Source organism: Colletes latitarsis, chromosome 9 (assembly GCF_051014445.1).
Source record: "Colletes latitarsis isolate SP2378_abdomen chromosome 9, iyColLati1, whole genome shotgun sequence".
Taxonomy (NCBI): Eukaryota; Metazoa; Arthropoda; class Insecta; order Hymenoptera; family Colletidae; genus Colletes; species Colletes latitarsis.
The window spans coordinates 23,451,175-23,474,799 of NC_135142.1; the positions used below are offsets into that span (position 1 = coordinate 23,451,175).

The 23,625-nt window shown below is 39.8% G+C and overlaps 1 protein-coding gene across 12 annotated transcripts in view; it reads right to left on the reverse strand.

Annotated features, from left to right (window-relative positions):
• Positions 1 to 23,625, reverse strand: part of LOC143345784 (rap guanine nucleotide exchange factor 2) — a 209,598-nt gene that overhangs the window by 27,410 nt on the left and 158,563 nt on the right. Inside the window, exon 1 of one of the 12 annotated variants that reach the window (XM_076773201.1) lies at positions 2,366 to 3,032. The exons of the other annotated variants lie outside the window; for them this stretch is intronic. Coding sequence (XP_076629316.1) covers positions 2,366 to 2,485 — 120 coding nt within the window. The 5' untranslated portion in view covers positions 2,486 to 3,032. Of the gene's footprint in view, positions 1 to 2,365; positions 3,033 to 23,625 lie in introns of those variants that run through there. 12 annotated transcript variants of the gene reach the window in all.

Sequence of the window (23,625 nt, forward strand, 5' to 3'; positions counted from 1 at the left end):
TACATCCAAATCGTAGGATAAAAATTTTAGCACACGATTAATTGTAAGCAGAAACGAGCAAAATATAGAAATTTATTCATTACGTTTATTCGATCGAACAATTAAATTTCTATTTCTTCGTTAAGTAACATTTCATTTTAATTTCTTTTTCTGTTACTCGCCATTCGAAATTTGTATGTAGAAAAGAATTTTGCCCATCTCTGTAAGCCTTGAATTTCTTACTTGTGGTCGTCCTTGTATTGTAAACATTGAACGTGATTTGAAAATAAACTTCAAATGAAACACGTGTTGATAGCCTGTTCTGCCCTTTGAATAATGTTTTCTGTACGAACCGGCTACGGCAGCAGCATTTATAATAAATATCCAACGACCGACATACGCTGAATAGTTCATATCGAAAATAAGACACTATCATCTTGCCAATGTTTAAAAATACAGCAACGTTCAAGTGCTATTTACTATTTGTTTACATTCGCGATGATGAGACATACAGTCTGCATAATAGTTCAAAGACTCAACAATTTATCCACACTAGTGCTAAATATATCGATAACTACTATTTTCATTGCTAGGTCATTTATATATCTTTTAATTATATCGAATAAAATAGAATTAATTTAATTCTCTATTACAACATTTCGATCACAAGATAATCTTCGACAATAATAAATCTAAAAATTCCTCCAATCTTTCTATACAATCTAGGTCACGTGACTTTCTTACTACGTTTAATCATTACATACTAATCCTTATTAAAGCAACAAAATTTTTATAAAGTACTTAAACTATGATCGAAACATTGTGAAAACGGATCAAACTAATTCTACGATCTTCTCGACGTAACCAAAATATTTCTGACGATTTATTTAGCTTCGCTAAGGGACTACATTGTTCACCAACGCGAGTGCTTCGTGACAGTAGAGTTGCAACACATTTCGCAGACGTACTCGAATCTTTTACAGAAGCAACATACCATCTTTTTAACGAGCTACGATCGTCGCTGATTTAAAATAACGAAGACGGTGGCCCCCGTTTCTAATGGGACACCCTGTGCATTCGTGCTTTGCGTGGGCCCTTCGACGCCGCGTGGGCGATCTCACACACGCGTGCAACGTGTGGAGCACGCACGATAAACCGACATTTTTACCACGAATGGATGCCGACTCGTTCCATTTCGGTTTCAATAAACTTTAACGATCCGGGGGTGGGGTTATCGGAAGCATATTAATTATCAATTCCGATGGTGATCGTTCGGGTTTCATAGCACGTATTTTTTAATCGACGTACTGCACCGTGCTTTCTCTAAATAAATTCACAATCGTCGCGTATTATTCAATCCCTCATAACTCAAATTGTATTTGCTTTTCGGAAATAACTGAACACCATGACGTCGCTAATTAACAAATATATATTCTTAACTGTATCCATTTAGCAATTTATTCTCTACATAATAAATAATTTCATTCCACAATTCGGATTGTCACTTTTATTGAACGAACGTCGGATCAAAAGTTCAATTCTTATTCCTTGTTTGAATTTTGTATCTAGATAAGAAATTTGCTCATCACTGGTGCAAAGACACGAGCAAACTTTTAAAACAAAGATATATGGGCGTGTGATATCAAAGTCATTCGGAGTTATAAAGCGTTAAACAAATTTGGAGCGGTTAATTCTTGCGACGTCGAGTGTCTTAACGTTTATAGGTTCCAAACACACGCGATAAAACCTTTATTGGACTCGTTAAAAAAATTTCCTTTATTGTCTGTGCTTTCGCAAGATTATATTAACGAGTCACTGTATCTCGATCAATTATATTGCATTTTTAATCTAATACTCTATTCTTTCTATCTTTTTTCATTTAGAAAACTCCTGATTAGCATAGATGATAAAAATGTTCACTTAAAACACACTAGTATCAAATTTTGCAATTACGAGGTCAGATCATGCACGCAAAAATGTGTGTGAAAAATTGTCAACACTCAAATAATTCGTATAATCAGTGAATTTGATTCATTTAACATCCCCAACGAGTGCTCCAAAATTGACTAGATCTGTCCTGGGTATTTTCTTCGATTTTAAACGTCGCGTTGTTAAGTATCTGTTCATAAATTCGTCATATTCCATAAATGGAGCACGTATTTGTCGGTTCTATTCGAGCGTAGCACAGAATTCCCGTGCAAATAATTCCGGCGGATATTCGCGCGTAAACAGCAGAGTCTCCGTGTATTATTTGTCGAAGTCTGACAGAACGGTGCCCATTTTTTCGATGAGCGCGTCTATCGATAAACAAAGTGGCTGTTAAGATACGGAACGCAACGAATCGAAGATAGTACAACTTCCTTAATTGCGAAAGAAGTCTTTTTACCTCGTTGGAAACGACCGATAAGGGCCTCGGTGTGCCAGGCCAGCTTCTGGATAACGAACGACCTTTTCTCTTCCTCGCGACGACCCGAGGTCGTCCAGTCCGATTCATGTGTTTCAACATCCTGGTGAATCAAAAATTCTTCACGCGTCCCTCGAACAACAACTCGTCGACCCACTATTGTCCACTTCCATCGTCGTATTTTTCTTTTTTCTTTTAATAAAAAAACCAAAAAAAAAATGACACTCGTTTTTTCACGTCATGCTCGCGTTTCGACGAGATCACAGCGAAGGTACCCTAATTAAACGAGCAAAATCACAATTTCTCTTCCCTTTCACTTTTTAATGCTCGGATAGAGACCATAAATCATCCGAAACTAACAATTCCACCGAGTCGCCCTTTCACGTACTTTCACGATTCCTCTCGTTTCTTCCTCTCGTCACGGTAAAAACAAGTATATGTTTAAAAGGAAACACCGTATTCCGTTCGACCCTCGGAACGAAACGCGTCGAAAGTAAAACTTTCCAAGAGACGAGCACGCACTGTCCGTCCTCGTTTGGAGATTCGAGGCGTAGCTGATAGCTCGCCAATAGTCCACCATCGACGAGAAAATATTCGAATAATCGGGGGATCGGCCTTGCACCGAGGTCGAAACGTATCACTCGACTTACACCGAAAAGAATAAGAACGTCGCGGGACTGTGTCGACGATCTAACGCTCGGTCTCGAGCACACCGCGGGTCACGATAAACTGAATCGTTCACGATTCCTGAGGGCCAAAGAGTGACTCGACTGGTGGTCACGTGACTACGCACGCAGTGACGTAGGAAAACGTAACGATACTTTGCTGACAGATCGCGTGGAACTTTAAAATGGAACGTGGAGCGATAACGCTATCACCGACCAATCGCGACGCTCGATCGCGTTTGAAAATTTTCGCGGCAAGACGCGATAGGAAAGTCGCATTCCACCCTAACAGAAATTGAAAATTTGCGATTTTTAAAAACCGGAGTTAAAAAGAATACGCGCTTGACGATTTAAAAAAAAATGGAAAATATTTGATCAAATTTAATAAGACGTTTTATGGGATTTAAAGTATCATGGAAGTACAACTGTTCAATACGAAACGAAGAAAAGTTTGATGATTTGAAAAAATAGAAAATATTCGAGAAAATAAGGCATCGTTCTATGGAATTTAAAGTATTATGAAAGTACAATTATTTGATACAAAACGAAGACAAGCCTGACGATTTAAAAAAAATGGCAAACACTCGATAAAATTTAGTAAGACATCGTTCTATGGGATCTAGAGTATCATGAGATCAAAACGTATTCGGTTTGACTTTACGATTTCCTCAACTTAACGATGGTGAACGCGTCGAGGAACTAAGACTGCTAAGAAATAACAGTAATGATACGTTGCATCTTATCTATGCAGCCTGTACCTAAAAGCGTGGACCGTAATATGAAAGTACGAATAAAATGAAAGTGTGACAAAAAAGCAGTAATGACACGTTGCGAGCCATCTATTCTGTTCTCGAACGTGTTATTACAAAATTCAGGCTTTGTGCGATTTTTACGAGAGACAAGGACCGTGACGGACGATCAAACACGTGTCGTGGAAAGCGACGCCGGATCAGCGTCGCCAGTTATCGAAAAAAATTTGGGTCCGGGGAGTAGCGAGGGTTCGCTGCACGAGAGTTTCAGGACGATTTCTGTACAAACTCGACCGAGGTGGTCTCCGCTGAAAGAAAACAATGTCGACCAACCGGAAGGAAAAATAAACAGAGACACTCGACAGCGAAAGTGCAACCACTCGTGCAGATAGAGAAACAAGCCGAGGCTCGACGCGAGCGTAGACTTTGCTGAAATCTCTAAAACATAAATAATAGATAAAATTTACGATAGGAATCCTGTCCAACCGGAGATTTACCTTTGCAAACGAGAGTTTGCAAACCGTTCGATGGAACAAATCGCTGTAATTACGACGTTTTACGAGTCATTTATTGTCTCGAATAAAATTCTGATTTCCGGCTGCGTCGCGCATTTTGGAGCGACCTGTATAGAACAGAAATTGCCGAGACAGATAATCGGATGTTAATCCTTCTTATGTCATAACGTAATTAGGTATATCGATGATACAGTAGCATTAGATAATGACGTTAAGCGGCTCTAAGGGAATCTAATCTCATTGCGTACAACAACTGCGCTCGCTATAATAGCGTACGCTGTCAGAGAAATATATATTCATAGTAATTCATAGATCTTCGCGAGCAACGCAATCACTGTAAAAGTCACGTTTTTGATTGATTTAAGAATTCTTCGGAATGTTTAACTATCAAAGGGGGTACATAACGGAAATCGAAGAAACTTTACTACTTCCTTTATCACTGTTCATATCTTTTGACACGAGACGGACAAATTGCTCCAAAAAAATCAACTAGTCAAGCCATTGCACGGAAAAAAAAATATTGAAGATAATCTCGACGCACGCAAGAGAAAAACTTTCTTCGTTAATTTCTATATCGTTGTCCGCAACTTATTTCAGAGAAAAGGGGCGCTCAAACTCGACATGACAAATTGCTCCGACCGAGAATTCCTGGGAAAAATCAATCAGAGGGTCGTACGTAAAAAGAGTCGGAGATAATCTTAATGAACTTCTATTTCAATTTATATTTTATACTTTGAGGAAAATCGGATGATAAATCCGATGGATAACGACGACTACGAATTTTTGGATTTTCTAATACGCGTTCGTTTAAATTGAAAAAATAATCTTGGCTTTCTCGCGTGTTGCTGTAACGTTTTGGACTCGAGACGGCAAATAGCCGAGAATTTCCCGAGAAATTAACCGTCGGAGGGGTTGATCGCGTCGCCGAGAGCGCTGCGACCGTAGGAGGCCCTCTGGAAACGAGGAAAAACGAGTCCAAGGGAAAGAAGTTTTTTCGGTCGCGAGTGGCCAGAGGCGGCCAAACAGTGGCCGAGGAGTGGCCCTCCTCGTGGAAAATTCCCCCCCTTGAAATATTTACACGGCAATCTTGAGTGTCTGGGGCGCGGAGAATTATTAAGATGAATAACACCGGAGACTGGAGGGCCTGAGGATGAAAAATCTAGTGACGGATGCAGTCGCATAAACTGTCTCCGGGGGCTGCATTACGAGGATTTGTACGGTTGCTACACGGATGCGCGGAGCTAAAAATTTCCTCCGGACCGGACCTCCACGGGCAAACCGACGGAGGGAGGGCTGGGCGTCGCGATGCACGCATATTCATACGCGTTCTCGGCGCCTGTCTACTTTATTTTCGGTTCTTCCTGCGGGCCCGCGTCGCGGCACCATTGGCGTCACGCGAGCACCGAAAAACTCGTCGCAAGAAACACCCGTGAAATTCCATTCCCGAGCTCTCTTTTCCAGCTCCCTGAGGCAACTTTTAACATTAATTTGTGCCATGGATGACGTAAAATTCCTATTTGATATTGCGTAAGATGATTTTAAGAGTTGATTCTGCGGGTCAAAGACGAAAATTGTGTTTGAGGCTTCCTCAGTTTCTAAATACAATTTCGAGATCAATGTTTTTAATGTTTTAAAATGCAAACAATGCGTCTTTTGGTGAAGAATGTTTAGAAAATCTAAGAATGCTCGAAAAGTTGTTCCTTGGCCCCGTAAAGTGAGGAAAACCACATAAAAATGGTACAATTTTAAAACGACTATAAATCCTACAATAGTGAATATATTTCAATAAAATTTATTTGGAAAATAGAGCTCATGGATACCTACAAAAAAGTGTTATACAACATTTCTGTACAACGTCAAACAAATTTGTTAGCAATGAAAAACGAATTTTTAAGAAAAATCGACAGGGAGTAGGTGCCTAAATTTTTCGGCGAAGAAAAAAAATTTCAAATTGTTCTGGAAAAATTATTTTTAGTTGCACGGGTCGATTACAATCATTTTTGGTGAATACATATACCCCCGAAATCCTATTCACTTTCGAGAAAAAAATTCATTACCGAAAATACAATGTCTGACCATGAATGATGATTTCCCTGAAAATGAAAAGTTTCATATCGTTCTAAAAAAATTCTTTTCGGTTGCAGGAGTCACTTACAATCATTTTTGGTCAATATACATACCCCTGAAATCCTACGCAGTTTCGAGTAAAAAATTCAATAGGTGTCAAAATTTTAAAAAAATTTCAAATCATTATGAAAAAATTATTTTTAGTTGCAAGGGTCAGTACAATATTTTCTGTGGGGGAAAATACGTTTCGAGACCCCCTGTACGCAATGAATAAAAATTACTATCGAATGCAAAGGCCCTACAGTGGATTATGGGTCAATTTCGACCCGTAGAAACTGTTTATTTTACAACGACGCCCAAGTTTGCATCATCCGCAATCAACGAGCAGATTGGAACAGGGATTCGAACGAGATTCGATAACTGCAACTGATTAAACAGATAACGAAACTGTCAGATAACCAGCGTTAATAAAAGAGCAGAGGCTTTTCCTTCGAAGGCGATGCTTTAACAGAAAATACTTCTAATAATTTCGGACAATACGCGTCCGTACAAAGGACGACTCGGTGCAGAGTAAAACAGCCAATAATCCCGCCACGAGGGCACCACGAATTCGAAAAACAGATTTCTCCGGACCCACGTAGGTAAGCCGGGCCAATCTCGAAAGATATTCCAAGAAAAGCGTAGAACCCTTTCGAGGGTACCTTTATCCCTTCGACTCGCAAGAGACGGTCCCTGTCGAATAAAAATCGACGTAATATCCAATCGCGAGACGTTCACTGGTTCGAATAAAACCGCGACCGTACCGGGTCCACTTATTCGCGGCACAAATTTCGAAAACGGTTCGTCGTATCCTCGAGGGACGATTTTGGACGAATCGAGGAGCGTCGTCTGCGAAACATTGGCGACGAAAAAGCCACGCGATTCCGTCTAGGCCGATCGAGAGACGAAACGCGACTGGTGCCGTTTGTCTGGCATACGGACGATAAGCCCCGCTATCTTCTCCGCGGATGTTAATTTTTCTTCTCTGCTTTTTTCTCCCCTTTTCCATGTCGCGTGCAACAGCATACACGCCCGTCTCTCTGGCTGCACGATCCGCCGCGAGACGGCCAACATTTTATTCCAGCAGTAAATTACGAACGAGATCAATGCGCCTGATCCGTGCCAAAAAGATGGGATTCGATGCATCGGATTGCCCGGAAAGTAGCTTCGTTTTCTTACGAACAGCGACTTTCATTAACCAACTTTATTCTAAACCGTGTTCCCATTATATATTTTCACATTTTGTTTGATTCTGTGCAATTGTGTTTCTTTGGCGTCCCGTCAAATATGCATTTTCAGCACCATCGAATTATCATAATACTGGTTCCAGTCTTCACAAAATTTCTTAAACGACGAAATATTTACTTACAGTGGAATCATGCTACCACCAGGAAAATGGCAAAAGATGTTGGACCCAAATGGCCAGTATATAATTTAATAAACTATTTATATATTATAAGAAAATTGTTCCTTTCCACGAAGAAGAAAAATGAAATTGCTTTCCGAACAACCCAATATTTATAGAAATTTCACCGCGTTAAGTTTTTTACAATCAAAATCGTCCTCGAGACACTAGAGAAACGTATTTTTGCATTCAATTTTTCTCGAAGCGTGAGAAGATACATGTATTCGTTAGGGGAAATTTGTATTCAGAAAATCTGCCCGATTCTCTGTGTACGATCGAGACGTCCGAATCACTCGTGGACGGAACGAGTGTCAACCGCAATGAGTTTGAAACCGACTTAAAATACCGCCCCTTTCCGCGGCTGGCAAACACATCCGTGGAAAAAGTTTCTGGGGTTCGGAAGCTTCGAATTCGATTTCGAGATTCCGAAAGTCGGAACATCGACGTTCCATTTGTGCTGAATCGTACACCGTGGATGGTTCGTGACTGCCTGGCATTTCGAGGAGTTCTTTCAAGAGATTTTCTGAATAACGGATGGGGTAGGGAAGATTTGCCAAAATCGTACCGCTACGTCTTGAAAACTGCAGCTTCGAGACACCCATTGTTACGCGTCGAACATCTTAGAGCACCTCAAACCTCGCAGAACGAATTAATTTATTTTAAAACGTACGTGAAAAGTACGATTTAACATTACAAATAAATATTACCTTGTATCTGCATGTGATAATGAAGACGCAAGGCAGATGTACTTAAGTTTATCGTTATTATTAAATTAAACAGAACACATAAGAAATATTAGTTTCCATTCAAAGGAAAAAATTCTTATCTCGGAATTTTCCAAGAATTTTCTAATGGAACTCAGGTAATTAAAGCTTGTACTCGTCTTACGATTAACACATCATCGTTGACACGCAAAAGAGAGAAGAAATGTTATTTTTCGTAATTTACGATCCATGTAATTTCCTGTCCTCGATCGCTGTTAATAAAACGCGAACTATGCACTATTATCCAGTCTCTTTTTTCACGTACACTCGATCAAAGTACTCGTCGCACTCTCTAGCATGTGTGACTGCGGGATATGAATGGAAAGTCGAGTATTTGACTTACACACGAACACGTATACGTCACTACCTGCCTTCGTGGAATCGATAGAGGGTCAGCACATGGGCACACACGCGTGCTACGCGACCACTTAACGTACGTGTAGATTTATAAACACGTCTCTGCTGTAGCACACGCGTTATATCTTTTAAATTTTCTTTGAACTTTCAAGCACTCGATAGTAAATGCTTCTAGTGTACGAAACAAAGTGTACTCATATTCTAAACGCTTCGATCTTATAGTATTAGAATGTAACTAGTACTTGAAATTCAATCCAAGATAAAATTCATTTTTTTCGAACCAAGTCACGTATTTCATTATCAGGATAACTCGAACGTTCGATCAAACTGGAAACAATTCAATCCGCTCGAATGTTTGAACAGCTTCGTTGCATTCAAACTACATCATTACCAATTTCCAAGCTAGTAATAACGATTACTAGTGTCTTGGGTGAAATACAGAATGTCAATCAAAGATAAAAAGTGTCAAACGTTTACTTTGAACCGATTGCTTACACATACCTCGATATAAGTTTCTCATTTTTTGCACTTATCGAGGTAATACACTACACGAGCAAAATATTCAATCTTCTATGATTCCTTTCAGAATGTTTGGTCTCCAAGACTGCAATAAGCAGTAATGTACCTTTGTTTCATTATTCGAAATGTACGTCTCTGATCTAACGTTTGACCTGGACCAGCTGCTAGATCTTTTCGAATAAAATTTCTGTGGGGATCCAGAGTCCCATATTTATGCTCGATTTTCTCTTGCAGCTATGTAGCCACCTTAACGCGTACACCATTCTGCTCCACGTCGAAGAACGATGGGTCTCGGATAGGATGCAATGGCACAGGCAATCTTTAATGTGTATTGTGAGGCAGGCAAAGCGCAGCCTATAATCAGTCGAGCGTGTTGCGATAGTATTGGTCGTTCCGTCAATGCACCAGGGAGTGTGGGCAGGTTCTGTCGAACTGCTAGGCTGCAGGTGCATCGAGAGAGTCGCGCAGCGAGGAAAAAGATCTGGGTCGAGTGTGTACGCTTCAACGGCGTTCCCGTTGCCGCAACAGAATGTTAAATGCGTCGTTTTTATTGTTAACGCGATTGCGAAACGACGTGTTGCGCGTTTATTATCGACCGTGCGACTATCCTTCGGAGAAAGCACCCGACACTTCGTCGCGCTTTTCGTTAGAAACGATAGAATTCGACCACCTCGCTCTCGAACAGTTTCAAATCCACTTGGAACCACGGTTCATTTTTTTTTCTCGACAAAAATTTCTAAATCAGTTTTTGGAAACATTTTACACGGGATAAATAGCAAATTTTGAAGAATTTCCAACCGGTGGACTCGACAGGACCACCCCCAACACGTTAACTGTGATGGTGGTCACCGGTGACCGGTACTTTTTTTGTTTAGAACGAGATGCTTGATTCAATTATTTTATATGTAAAATATATTCAATAGAATTAGTAAGTCTCGACTAACAGTTTTGTGGAAGCAAATTTTCAAGATCAAATTAAGCGTATGCTATTAAATTTATTAAGTTAATCATACGTTTCAGAGTTTATCGCCCTCCATGAATCAAATATAAATGACGACGGAGGTACGGAAAAAAGGTCTACGTAATTATCGTAGTAGTTCCCAGATACAATAACGCGATTAACTGAATCGCAAGAGCCGTATTAAGATAATGGCCTTGCATTGTAAAACACCAGGTACATTCCTGAACGGTACAGGCGAGAACATAAAGTTTAATTAATTCCAAAAGGGGTGCACGCTTGATTAAGCCATTCGGTATTCTAAATACGAATGCAGGGTCGGCTGTTGATCTAAATTTAAATATAATAACTCATTTTATACGAGAATCTACCCCTCTTCAGAAATAATTTATATTTAGGATAGGGGTCTAAATAATACGCGATCGTTGCATTTCTTAAATTTCGGAACACTCGACCGAACGCAAGATTTTTCATAGCCGCGCTGGCAATATTTATACAATACTCGAAGGAATGTTTGCCGCAAAAATTCAACGGACACGGTCTTGCGAGTGAAAGGGTTGATTTCGTCGTAGTTTCTTGCCACTGGCGAGCGTAATACTTAATTAAAGGTTTAAGAAACAGCTTGGTAACCGAGATTTTGTTCCTCGAGGACCGTGGAATGAAGTACTACAAGTTTATTAATTTTGTGAACGATTCGACCGTGCTTCTGACGAAAGTTTCCAGCCTTTTCTTCGGCTTTACTTGCTCGATCTCACTTCCAAATGATACGATGCTTATTAGAACTTCCCGTCGCGTATTACTCATTAATTAAGCGGAAAGACCTATCGGCATGTAGAATAATATTCCAAAGCACACGTCTCGCTTGAACTAGTTCCGGTGTTTCCGGAGAATAATTTGAGAAACATCCGGAATTCTTGCGGTGCACGTTCCGGACTAAACACGCTAACAACTCCAGTCATTCGCTAATTAAATTTTCTCATCGTCGATACAACTATTCATTACGAAAATTAATATTAATACCTTCGATTGAGCCACCGTAACAAGTATAGAAACTTGGTGAAACCGTTATTTCCAGTGACTTCGAATTCAAAGATCCATTATTTAGATTTAAAATAGTCGGGATAAGTTAGCCACGTGTTTTTAATTTAAAAAAGGAAACTTACTGAAAATTAATTAGAGCCATTCGTCACGAATTCCCTTTTTATTTTTAAACAATGGGAGAACGCCATTGGTTGTTCGGGAATAAAATTCACCCAAGACCGATCACAGCGCGCTTTCAACCAGCATCGAATACGCGAGACTCGTTTGGCGAGGCCTCGTGGCGAGCATGCGAAAGTGTTTCGATAAACGCGCGTAACACGATCGTATCGCGTTATTCAACAGCCAGCGCGCAGACTCTGTGTCATTTTAATTGGATTCCAGCGAGCAAAGACAACGGGGGCCCCGACTTTCCGCGAACGGCGCGAGTTCAAAGAGCGCGCCAAAGTATAAACGACCGCGAGCCCGCGCCGCGGGTCCAAAGAACTCGCGACGTCTGCGTGTTTTCGCGCTGAGAGACGCGATCAGCGGAGAAAGGAAGCGGAGGATGCGTCACAGCGGTCCCAGCAGCGCCGGAAGTCGGTCGTCTTGGCACGCGGATTTTAAAAGAAGGAAATGGGACACCCTGGGCGGTGCTCTGATTCAACGATTGGAAAAAGTAAACCGGGTCGCAAATTACGATGATATGAATTCTTTGTTGGTGACGATCGACGCCTTGGTGGGCAATTGTCCTTGCGTAACATTGATATTGACACGGCATTTTCATTTAACTACGGGGGCAAACTACATTTTTAAAAACAAAAATTCTTCGCATATATCGAGTTAGCTGAACTAAAAGTAGTAAAAAATTTACGGTAATTTTCTATAAGAGAATGAATACACACTTATTTCTATCTGTTGTTTTAATTTCTTTGGTACAAATAAATACACTATAATTAATTTTAGCGTTAATATCGATTGAAAATTTGTTATGTCTGTGGAAATAGATTATTTTTAGAAGCGACAAAACTGCAGTGTCTTTGAGTACAATACCATCATACCACTTTCACCGAATCTTCAAATATACGACTCATAGTATAACAAAAATTATTGTTAAAACGCGACGTATTTGTCTCGCGATGTTAGAGGCATTTACCTCGATGAATTTTGGGTGAATATAAAAATCGTAGTTTTGGAATCTAATGCTATGTGCACAGTCCAGAAACTTTTTTCTTATCGTAATTTAAGTCTGGGTTAGCCCTTTGCGCTCGTATCTACATTTGAGAAGGTTCGACTCGAAATTTTTTTTCATATATGTATGTAATCAAAATGAAAATATTTTTATTATTTCATATTCATATTACAATTTAATTAGTAGAAGAAATTAGAAAAATACAGAAATTTAATCTGCATCTCACCTCCTCTCGAACAGTGATAATCTATATAATACAATATGTATACAGGGTGTTCGGCTACCCCTGGGAGAAATTTTAATGAGGGATTCTGGAGGCCACAATAAGACCAAAATCAAGAATACTAATTTGTTGATGGAGATTTCGTTAAAAAGTTATTAACGTTTAAAGTTCCACCCATAAAGAATTTTTTTTCTAGAAGGTGGGTAGGATTTCGGGGGTAGGTCTATTCATCAAAAATTATTGTAATTGACCCCTGCAGCCAAAAATATTTTTTTTAGAACGATTTGAAATTTTTTAATTTTGTCGAAAAATTTCACACCTCGAATTTTTTTCTAGGAAATGAGTAGGATTTCGAGGGTATGCCTAATGGCCAAAAATGAGTGTAATTGACCCCTGCAGTCAAAAATATTGTTTTCAGAACAATTTGAAAATTTGTTTTTTCGTCAAAAAATTTAGGCACCTTCTCGAATTTTTTTCTCGAAAATGCACAGGATTTCGAGGGTATGTCCATTCACTAAAAATGACTGTAATTGACCCCTGCAGCCAAAAATATTTTTTTTAGAACGATTTGAAATTTTTTTTTTCGTCGAAAAATTTAGGCACCTACCCCCTGTCGATTTTTCTTAAAAATTCATTTTTCATTTTTAGTAATTTTGTTCGACGCCCTACAGAAAAGTTGTGTAATACTTTTTTGTAGGTACCCATGAGCTCTACTTATCCCCAAAATTTCAATGAAATATATTCACTATTATAGGAGTTATGGCTGTTTGAAAATTGGACCATTTTTATGGGGTTTTTCTCATTTTGCGGGGTCAAGGACCAACTTTTCGAGTATTTTTGCTATTTATACATATTCTCCATCAAAATACGCGTAGTTTGCTTTTTTAAACATTAAAATCGTCCAATCCGTTCAGAAGTTATAACGTTTTAAAGATTTGCATGAAAATTCGGGCAGACATTTCTGACCAGAAATTATATTTTTGGTAAGGAATTTTTTTCTCGAAACTGAGTAGGATATCGGGGGTATGTGTAATGACCAAAAATGATTGTAATCGACTAATGCAACCGAAAATAATTTTTTTTGAACGATTTGAAAAATTTTTTTTTTTGTCAAAAAATTTCAGCTCCTACTCGAATTTTTTTCTCGAAAGTGGGTAGGATTTCAGGAGTATGTCTATTGACCAAAATCGATTGTAATTGACCCCCGCAACCGAAAATAATTTTTCCAGAACGATTTGAAATTTTTTAATTTAATTGTATTTTTTATTTTTCTTTGTAACAAGGGTCCCTAAAACGTAGTTTACAATTGTATTTTGTATTTTTCTTTGTAACAAGGATCCCTAAACGAGTGCAAAGGGTTAGAATTAATCAAGTATACCATATTGTACGGAAGCGGAATCGTATCAGCTCGACGAGAATTCGAACAATCGCGCTCCGGAAATTTATCCCGTCCGTATTTTTCTTCTGTTTCATTCATAATTCCACGTATCGGTATCGCGGTTACGCAAGATACGTACTACGTCGTCGACGGAAACTTTATCGACTCGATGTCCTCCGGAATCCCAAGCACCGGGGACGCGGCAATTGGCACGGAATATCGAGGATTCGAAAAAGAAAAATATACCGAATACCTACGCCGTGGCACTCGTTATAGACCCCACTACATTTTTGTCTGGGCGATGATTTATTTTAAGACCTCCAGCGCTCTAACTTTCTTTTACCTCTTTCCATTCCGCTCAGAAGTCGTTCTCGCACGTGTTTTAGCGCGCAAACCTACGGGAGAGAGAGCCCTGGCCCACCAGGGGCCATTAACCATAAGGAACTATAAAACCGTATTTACGTTTCGAGCAGTGTGTCTCTTTGTACGAAGCGAGACACGTTAAATCAACCGCGTACGTTTCGCATAATTGATGCGTCGCGGAGAACAGTGATACAACCTCTCCTTTTACTTTCGACGATTCCTTCGGACCCTGACTCGCAAAGAATGCGATTTGTCGCTGTTTAACCATTCTATTCCAAGGAATTATCAAATCAAATTTTAAAATACGCGAAAGATCAGAGAGATCTCTCGAAGTTCAGTTACCCGGTCTTTTCGAATCAATTTTTGTTTCGCGATAACCGCTATCAATGTCAATGCACTCCGTTGAAACGGAGCGTTGTATTTTAGGGCGCTACCAGAGATAAAATCGAATTCCTGGGGAAGACTCTGCGGTCGGTCGAGTCATCGAGTCAATTTTACGCGAGTTTCCGGCACGGTGGTAGCCTCATAGGGAATTCTTACCCGTAAACGCTTACGCACGACGGATGTAACGGTGCACACTTAGGCTCTTACGTAAATGTGCGTTTAACATCCTCCGTGCTGCGAGAAGCTCTGCCAGTGACGCCTCGAGGATGAACGGGCTCGATTTTCGTGAATGCAAATCCCCGACATGCGCTATTAATTAGGGGCTGGTTTCTTAACCAAGTCCCATTAATTACTTTGTTCCTGCTGCAGAAATCTCGTGTCTTTTTATTAGGCGGTGGAGAGGTATCTTTTATTTGAATTTGATTCGTTGATTCCTGGCTCCGAAATTAAGAATTACTCTTGCTTTACAGACCGTGGAAATATTTCTGTGGGTACGGAACGACAAGGAACGATAAAAAATAGTTTCTTTTCTTTTAAATGGAAATTGGAGTTCGAAGAAATAGAAATTTAATTGTTCGAATAAGTGTCGAGACGAAATTATTCGCTATCGAGTATCGTTCGAAATTTTGCCCGACGCTGCACCGAGCGATATACGATTAGAATAATTCCGGGGGATTCAGACCAGACGGTGACGCTACAGCTAGGCGCCCGACGTCGATTCATCAGCGTCGATAAGCTTCTGGAAAAATGCAACTGTCGTCGCGGACGCCTCGTATCGAAGGATGAAGCGAGCACACTCGTTACGCAATTAACGCCCGCATCCTGCACAACAATCTACTTAAATTGTCTCGGGTTTCACATCTTATTGGCAGAACGCTGACACTGGCAATCGAAAGATCAGTCACGGGGGGATCGTCGAGAAAAATCCACAAACGACACGATTGCTTGCTTGTATCAATAATTATTTAACAAGGAACGTTGGACAAGTGTTAATTTTCTTTTTATTTCATACATGCTATAGGTATTTGATTCTAAGGGATGAAATTCGTCCTCAAGAATAACTGGAATTTTTCATAGAAAAATCGACGTATAAATTCTTTAAAAATATACATATCGTTGGTAACGTGTGAAGAAACAGTGATTTATTAGATCTCTGTCCAAACTATAGAATATTTTAATTTTAATAAATTACCAAACGCAGATATCTATCTTGTCGAAAAAATTTATTACTCTTACGCAAGGAATCATAATTCCATTCAACGCGTTATGCAGAGTGAGGGCCATTAATTCTAATTATTTATAGAAAAAGAGAACCACGCCCACGAGGATACCCGCCTACGACTAAAAACTGATTACACCGGCACAAAAGGGAGGATTGAAAAAAACTGGAGTAGCGCACAATGATCGACAACGCGGAATCACTTATTAATTGACGTCCACTTATCGACCCTTCGAGATACCGTGTTCGAGACCGACAAACACGCCTTTAGTTCCTGCTTTCTTTCCAATATACAGATAACAGGACGGTATAAATAGTTCATTGTAATTACGGATCGCGGTTTTATGTCGGTCTGTTAATTCGACGGCTTTTCAAAGCCGTGGCAACGGGAGCGGTAAAAATTGCTTTTATTGCGGCGAACCGATCCTCGCGCGGTGCACCGATAAAATAATCTTTCGAACAATGCATTTTGTTTAACGCGACCCCACAAATTCACCATCGGAGCTTTTCTCCACTGTCGCGTAAAATTTGATGTGTTTCACAGCCATCGGTTTACGTAGGATATTGGTTATTAGAAATTGCAATTATGGCTTATTTTATTACTTTCAGCTTGTACGCCGCCATGCTAAACTTTGGAGCACGATCTTTAAGATAAATAAATGTTCCTGCACAGAGCGTTCGGCTGTTTTTTAGGGAAAATTTTAGGGGCGATTCTAAACTACAAAATGAGTCTAAAAGTAATAAAATTCTGATCGAGCCTTTGTTCCGTAATTACAAGCGTTTAAGTTTATGTAATTATATAGTGCATTGTCTAGCTACGACAGTCCGTCTTCTCACACATGTTTAGCTACTACTTCGGTTCATTATCAGGAAATATTACTACTTTGCTCGCGAGATATTGCGAGTACCGTTATTAAATGCATTTTCCCTAAGTGACTGTAGACCGTAGACATTCCGCTAGCGAAGCTATAATGTGCTTCAGAAATAATATTAGCGACGGAGTGTGCGCTTGAAATTTATTGCTTGTTATTTGCAATTTATTGTGGGTTACTCGAATCTTACCGTATTCATCGTGTATCAGTCGCGATTTATCGTTGGCCACTTGCAGTTTACAGTGGGCCATTTGTAATTTACAGTGGGCCACTTATAGTTTACAGTGGGTTACTTGAAGTTTACAATGGGGCATCTGCAGTTTAGAGTGGGTCATTTGCAATTTACAGTGGGCCACTTGTAGCTTACCGTGGGCCACCTATAGTTTACAGTGGGTCATCTGCAGTTTAGAGTTGGTCATTTGCCATTTACAGTGGGTCACCTATAGTTTAAAGTGTGTTATTTGCAGTTTACAATGGGTCATTTGCAATTTACAGTGGGTCACTCGAAATTGGTCACTTTATTTGTGAATTTACACCAGATTCGTAGGCCAGAGAGGCGCAAAATAATCAGTGCACAAATTAGTCTGTTCGTATCTAGCATCGATACGTCGAGCCTATAGAAGGATATCGACGAATCGATGCAGGGATATCGACATGCCAATACGTCAAATTCGACGTAAGAATATCGACATATCAATATCATGGAATCCATATAAAGATACAAAATACTGAACGGGAAATTGTAACAAATATTACGACCAAATCGACGAAGATATACGGTGACATTTTTTCGTACAAAATTTTCGAACAGATCGATATTGACGATTTACGGAGGACGGTCAAATACGCACGTGTATAATTTTTACTGCGCGCAGAATACATTTGCACATCAATTTTGCGACCGTTTCGAGAGCACGGATCGCGACATGGAATTTTAAGTTTTCGCGTCACGTTATTAATTCGTCGTACCGACGATAATGTAATCTGGAATATTCCAAAGCAACGCTTTTCTGTAATGTAAATTACAGCGACGGCAAAAGATGAGAGGAGTGGTGTGCAGTGTTTCATGCGCGAAATGTGGGAACATTGCGAACACGCTGGTTACGACTCCGGAAGTTGCACCTATGATTACCGCGAGTAAATTTTAAGACTTAAAATCGATGTTTACCCAAGATCTTCCTACGTTTAAAATTTTTGGACCCGACGAAATCGTAGGAATTGAATTTATTATCCACCTGTTTCTTTTTCTTTTATTCAATCCTTTTCCAGCTATTAGTTTGCAGACATTCTGTGCAACCCTTGTGCTTCCCAAGCACGCGAAGTCGTTGGAATAATTAAGAGTGGTACTGCAGATTTACGACGACTTCGTCGCGTTTACGTCGCTTTGAACGACCGTTCGCCATTCGATTCACTCCACTTCCAATCGAAAAGCGGCGCCTCGCGCGTTTTCGTTTCCAGACGAGAACGATCCCCCTTCACCCCCCTTTAAATATGCATGTTCGAGCGAGTTTAACTCGCCCACGAGAGGAGCTTTGATATTCCCCGCTTTGAAATTTTCATTAATCCGCAGTTTACCGATCAACAAGTCCAATTAATCGTAGTGTTTGCCGTTTGCTCTCGCGTAAATGCCGCGCCGTACGGTTTCTATTTATTGCGCTTCCGTTTCGCGCGAGACACCCTATCCGCTCGCGAAAGTATCCGAATGCCTGCGTTTCAAATTGTTAACAAACAAAATACACGCGTTTGATCCAGGAACGTAGAACCTGCAGCCTTCGAGGGAGCTCTGTGTTTATAAATTACATTGCTGTGTAAAAAAAAAAAATCGTTTCTAAATCACGACGTCGAACAGACGACTTCTATTATTGATGTATTCGTTTCCGTGTGACAGAAACGGGCGAAATTCTTATTTAGATGCAAATTTTTGACAACGAACGAACGTCACGAATTGCTGTACGTCATGTTTGGTATCTTTTATTAGGATAAAATTCTGCCCTGTTCGGAGGCGTTCGATTATTTTCGCGAGCAATTGTATACAAACAGAGAAAAGAATTTCTGAAAAACTTGTGCTTCTGTCTGGGATGAGTCAGTCCGCTCTTCGACAAAGAACGCGTACCTAAATCGAGGCAACAACTTGCCATGAATCAACCGCTGATGCAGTCCAAGGTATTAAATGTCCAGCGGATGTGCTCCATTTAATAAATCGTATTATTTCCAGCGTGACAATAAAATATGTCACACGGATTTTTCTGATAAGGCGAAACGTCTCGTGACTCACGATGAATGAGTCTAGAATGAGCACGTTCGTTCCAGTAACGTTGCTATTTACGGATATAAACTATTTAGGGCTCGTGGAAAATAAGGGGAACGTATTTTTGTCCATTGATTTTTTAAGAAAAGCCTGTTTACCAAATTCCATTTCTCGTGTATTTCGAGGAACAACATTCGAGGAGTCTCGTACTTTTTAAACAAAAGCAAACTTTCCAGGAATCGTCCACGAATTTTTATCCGTCGTGTGGAAATAAAATTTGCCCTACTCTGCTAATAACAGAGCTTCCCTTATTATTTTTATTTCATTAAGGATTTATTTTAAAGTGAACTTCTGTTTTTCGAAGATTGTTTTTCAAGGGGTAATTCATCACCCGCGTTCGATTTTAATTAAAAATGTATTCTAGCGTCCGATACGCCCCCGTCCGCGCATAATCTGCGAAAAAAACATCTTTCATTTGCATCCGAGGCATCTCTTCGGACAGAATATCGAAATTAAATCAACAGTCTGTTATAAACACTTCAGAAGCAAAGTGCTTTTGACGTCATGATATTAATGAGGAATAATTATAAGCGGATCCTCATTGTGCGAAGCAATTTACATGGATTTATTCGTGCACGAATTTTCCACGACCGGCCGACAGTTTCCGAACTCTAACCGAATTCCGCAACAAGGCAATTTATAATGGCCTATTCGTTACACGAGGTCGTAAATTTCGATGCTCTGTAAATGTTTTATATAATACAAATATCGTGTATTAATCGACGAGAAAGAACAATAGTCTTGTAAAACTCCGTTGTTCCGTGTAATCCTTTTGTATTCGACTATTGCATGCCCATTAGAATCTTAGAGAAACTAACTTGCAGTGTTTGCAGAAACAACAAAAATAATTCAAATGATTTTAAAAAACAATAAAATTCTAGATAGATATTAATATTAATAGATAAAGAATGATCGATGGAAATCTCATTATTTGCTAGCACTGTGACAAACTTTCCAACAAATAATCATTTCAAAAACAGAGACATCAAAATACTTTTCGTCGGATAAAATTACATTCCAACCGTGAATTTCTTCCCAATAGTACAGTGCTAAAATAATTTATTCTTAAAGCATCATTGAGTCTTTAAACCAGTTACAATGTCGATGTTTACGCGAAGAACAAGTTCGCCTTTACGAGCTCGTAGGTGTCGTCCAATGACGCATTGTCAGCCACGAGTTGACTCGTGTGTGCTTAGTAGTTAACACGTTAACTCGTTAATAAGTTAATAGCGTAAATGCACAGAGCTTCGTGCTGAATTCGCGGATCGAAACGAAAGATGCTTGGAAAGCGCGGGACACTCGATTCATTCAACGTTGCAAAAAAGCCCCCGTCCTTTGAAAAGTACTATTTCTCCTCCTCACCCTCGACAGGTAGTCCCGAAAAGCGCGAAAGTAAATCGCGTAGGAAGATTAGCGAGAGCCCTCTTTGCATTTTTCATCCCCGAGCGTTCCGATGCTCGCCGAATAGCGTTTGCACAGCGTTATTATTCGCAGGTGGAGTTCGCGGGGAATGATTCATTTTCATTTAAGGCTAGTGCCGACGAAGCTCCGCGTAATAACCTAGCATAAAGTCCGACGAGATGGGAAAACATAGTTGGAGAATCCTGGTACCGCGGACGTCGCTTTAATCTACCAGAATTCCTCCAACTATGATAATGCGTATATTCGTACGAAAAATGTTTTCCAGGGCGGCAACGGATTCGCTAAAAATAGGTGGAACAATGCCATTTCGCGAGTTGAGGAGGAATAAAATTTCTGTGGAAGCTGGACCATCCTGGAAAGTATTCCTTTGAAAAGTACTGGTGACGAAAGCATAATTAAAAATTACTACGATACGATATAAAAATAGAAACTGTCCTACGCATAATTATTTCAATATCGCCTGGAGAACCGTGAAAAATATTTTACTGGAATATATGAGGAAGTTAGTAAAAAAAACGAAGAATATAAATAGAGATTATTCTGATTCGGATCGAGGCAGGGAGATCAAGATAAAGTCACGTTGGAGGAAATACGTGAAGGAAGAAGCGAGCTATGACAGATCGAAAGGTTAGAGAAACAGGAAGTTCAAAGGTCAGACGTCCAATTCGTACCACGGGTCGCAGATACGCCCAGGGCTGCGTGCAAACCTACGACATACAGGGTGTATTAGAACTAACTGATAAACATATGAGTCTGCTTACGTAATTACGTTGCAACAACCCACAACCTTTCGACTAATTATTGCAGACTATGGAGACCAACTGAATCGATAAAAACAAAACTGAAATGGTTCTTTCTACTGTTATGCATATTTGTATCTTAACAGTTCGAAGTATCAATTTATTACAGATGACATAAAATTCTTTTTAAATGAATTGAAGTTAAAATTTCCTTACTCGCTGTAAAATCTGAGCGTAAATATTTTCGGTTCGTTTGTTACGATTTAAGAAACTGTCGAGAGTCGAAATAAATAGTAAGATTTTGCTTGAATTATTGACAACACACCCTGTATTTCACGGCAACGGTACGGGACTATAGTCGCGCCAATATTTTTCCACCCCGTGCTGCCGTCGAGACGGGGAAGAAAATTCTTTTGCCGATGTCTGAATTGTCCTGCTATACTTCGATATCATTCGCGGGACACGGTCGTGCCGATGGAAAACGTCCGCTGGAATTACGAGAGGAAATCTGATGCGAATCGAGGAGAAAGAACGGTTCTGACGTCACGGATCGATCGCCACCCTTACCGCCTGCAGTTTTTCCAGAAATATTTCCCGTGGAACACATTGAACCGCTTTCGATAAGTGCATACGAGCAGCGTACTCGTACAGACAATCGAAATTTTGACCCACTTCTTCCTAATTCGACGAAACAATTTTCATCCCTGAAATTATCGAAACGCTATTTACAAAAGAAAAACTCACAATACCATCCACAATTGCTATACCTAGAAAGTATATTATGAAATATTTTAATGTTTCGAAAGTTATTCTACCCATTGCGTGCCACCCCTATTTCAAATTTTCCTAAGACGCGCCTAAATTGCCAAGAGTGATAATTTATGTAGCACGATATTGATCTATCACACGCTGATGGCCATAGAAATCCCGAAAATTTAATCGAGTGTGGTTAAATAAGCTTAACTGGTCGGCTGCCACTGGTGGCCACTGGTTACCGTAGCTTCAAACCTACTGTCTGTAAAGTTTTCAATAATATATTCAATAATATCGTTAAGAATAAAACAAGTATCGGGAATAAACGTGGGAATACGTCGATCGAACGCCATTGTAAAGTTACATCCGGATTATTGGACGTCGAACAAATTCTGACGTCAGAGGGTGGAAAATTTCAGTATCAGAAAAACACCAATTATTATTTTCGTTTGACGTCCGCGCGCGTACAAAGTTTCGCAATTTTCGAGCATTAAATATCCGCCTCGATATCAATTCCCATCGATTTTTGTAAAAAGCATCGAGCCACCGTCGATGAACACGAATATACGACGCGAAACGCGAGCGCTGAGCGGGCGGATTAAAGGGCGATTAAATGAAAACGAAATAAATGTAACGCTTCGCGCTACGACTGATTGATGTTCGCGAAACGAGTTACAAGGAGAATTCGCGAGCCCCGTGGTAACGATAATTAAGACGAAACGGTGCGTACGATTGATAATTATTATTCTCCATGACGGTTCTTCCCGACGAAAACGTAAATTCGATTCGCGCTCGGCGATCATCGCGCCCGAATTACACAGTTCGCAGGACAGCTCCAATATAGAAACCTGAATGGATTTTCGCGTAATCCGTCACTGAAAGCTAAATCTAAGAGATATCGAGCGAACGAATTACTTCGAGCAAAGCCGTAAATCCACTATAATATTCTCTGCATCTCCCCCACACACATTTTCTCGTGCTCCCATTCGAGGCTTAAGATCACCGTCAGTCAACGAATTGAAGATTTATCGCGACTGACAGTACGATGAGAATGCAAACATCGTACGACACCCGGTAGAAAGATATCACGTGTCGAATCTATATATCCAAATAGATTACGAAACTTAATTTGGTAAAAGTAAAAAAAAAGTATCAGATTTGAGGTGTTTCGTCTCTCAAAAATAGCATTTTGAAATTTTGCACCTTTGTTTATACATATCTTAAAAAGAACAATGTTTAATACTGAAAATTTTTATTTTTTTTTTATTATGAAATATATTATTTAAACGGTTGTTTACGTCTTATTTATTATTTGAAATTTGTATTTAGATAA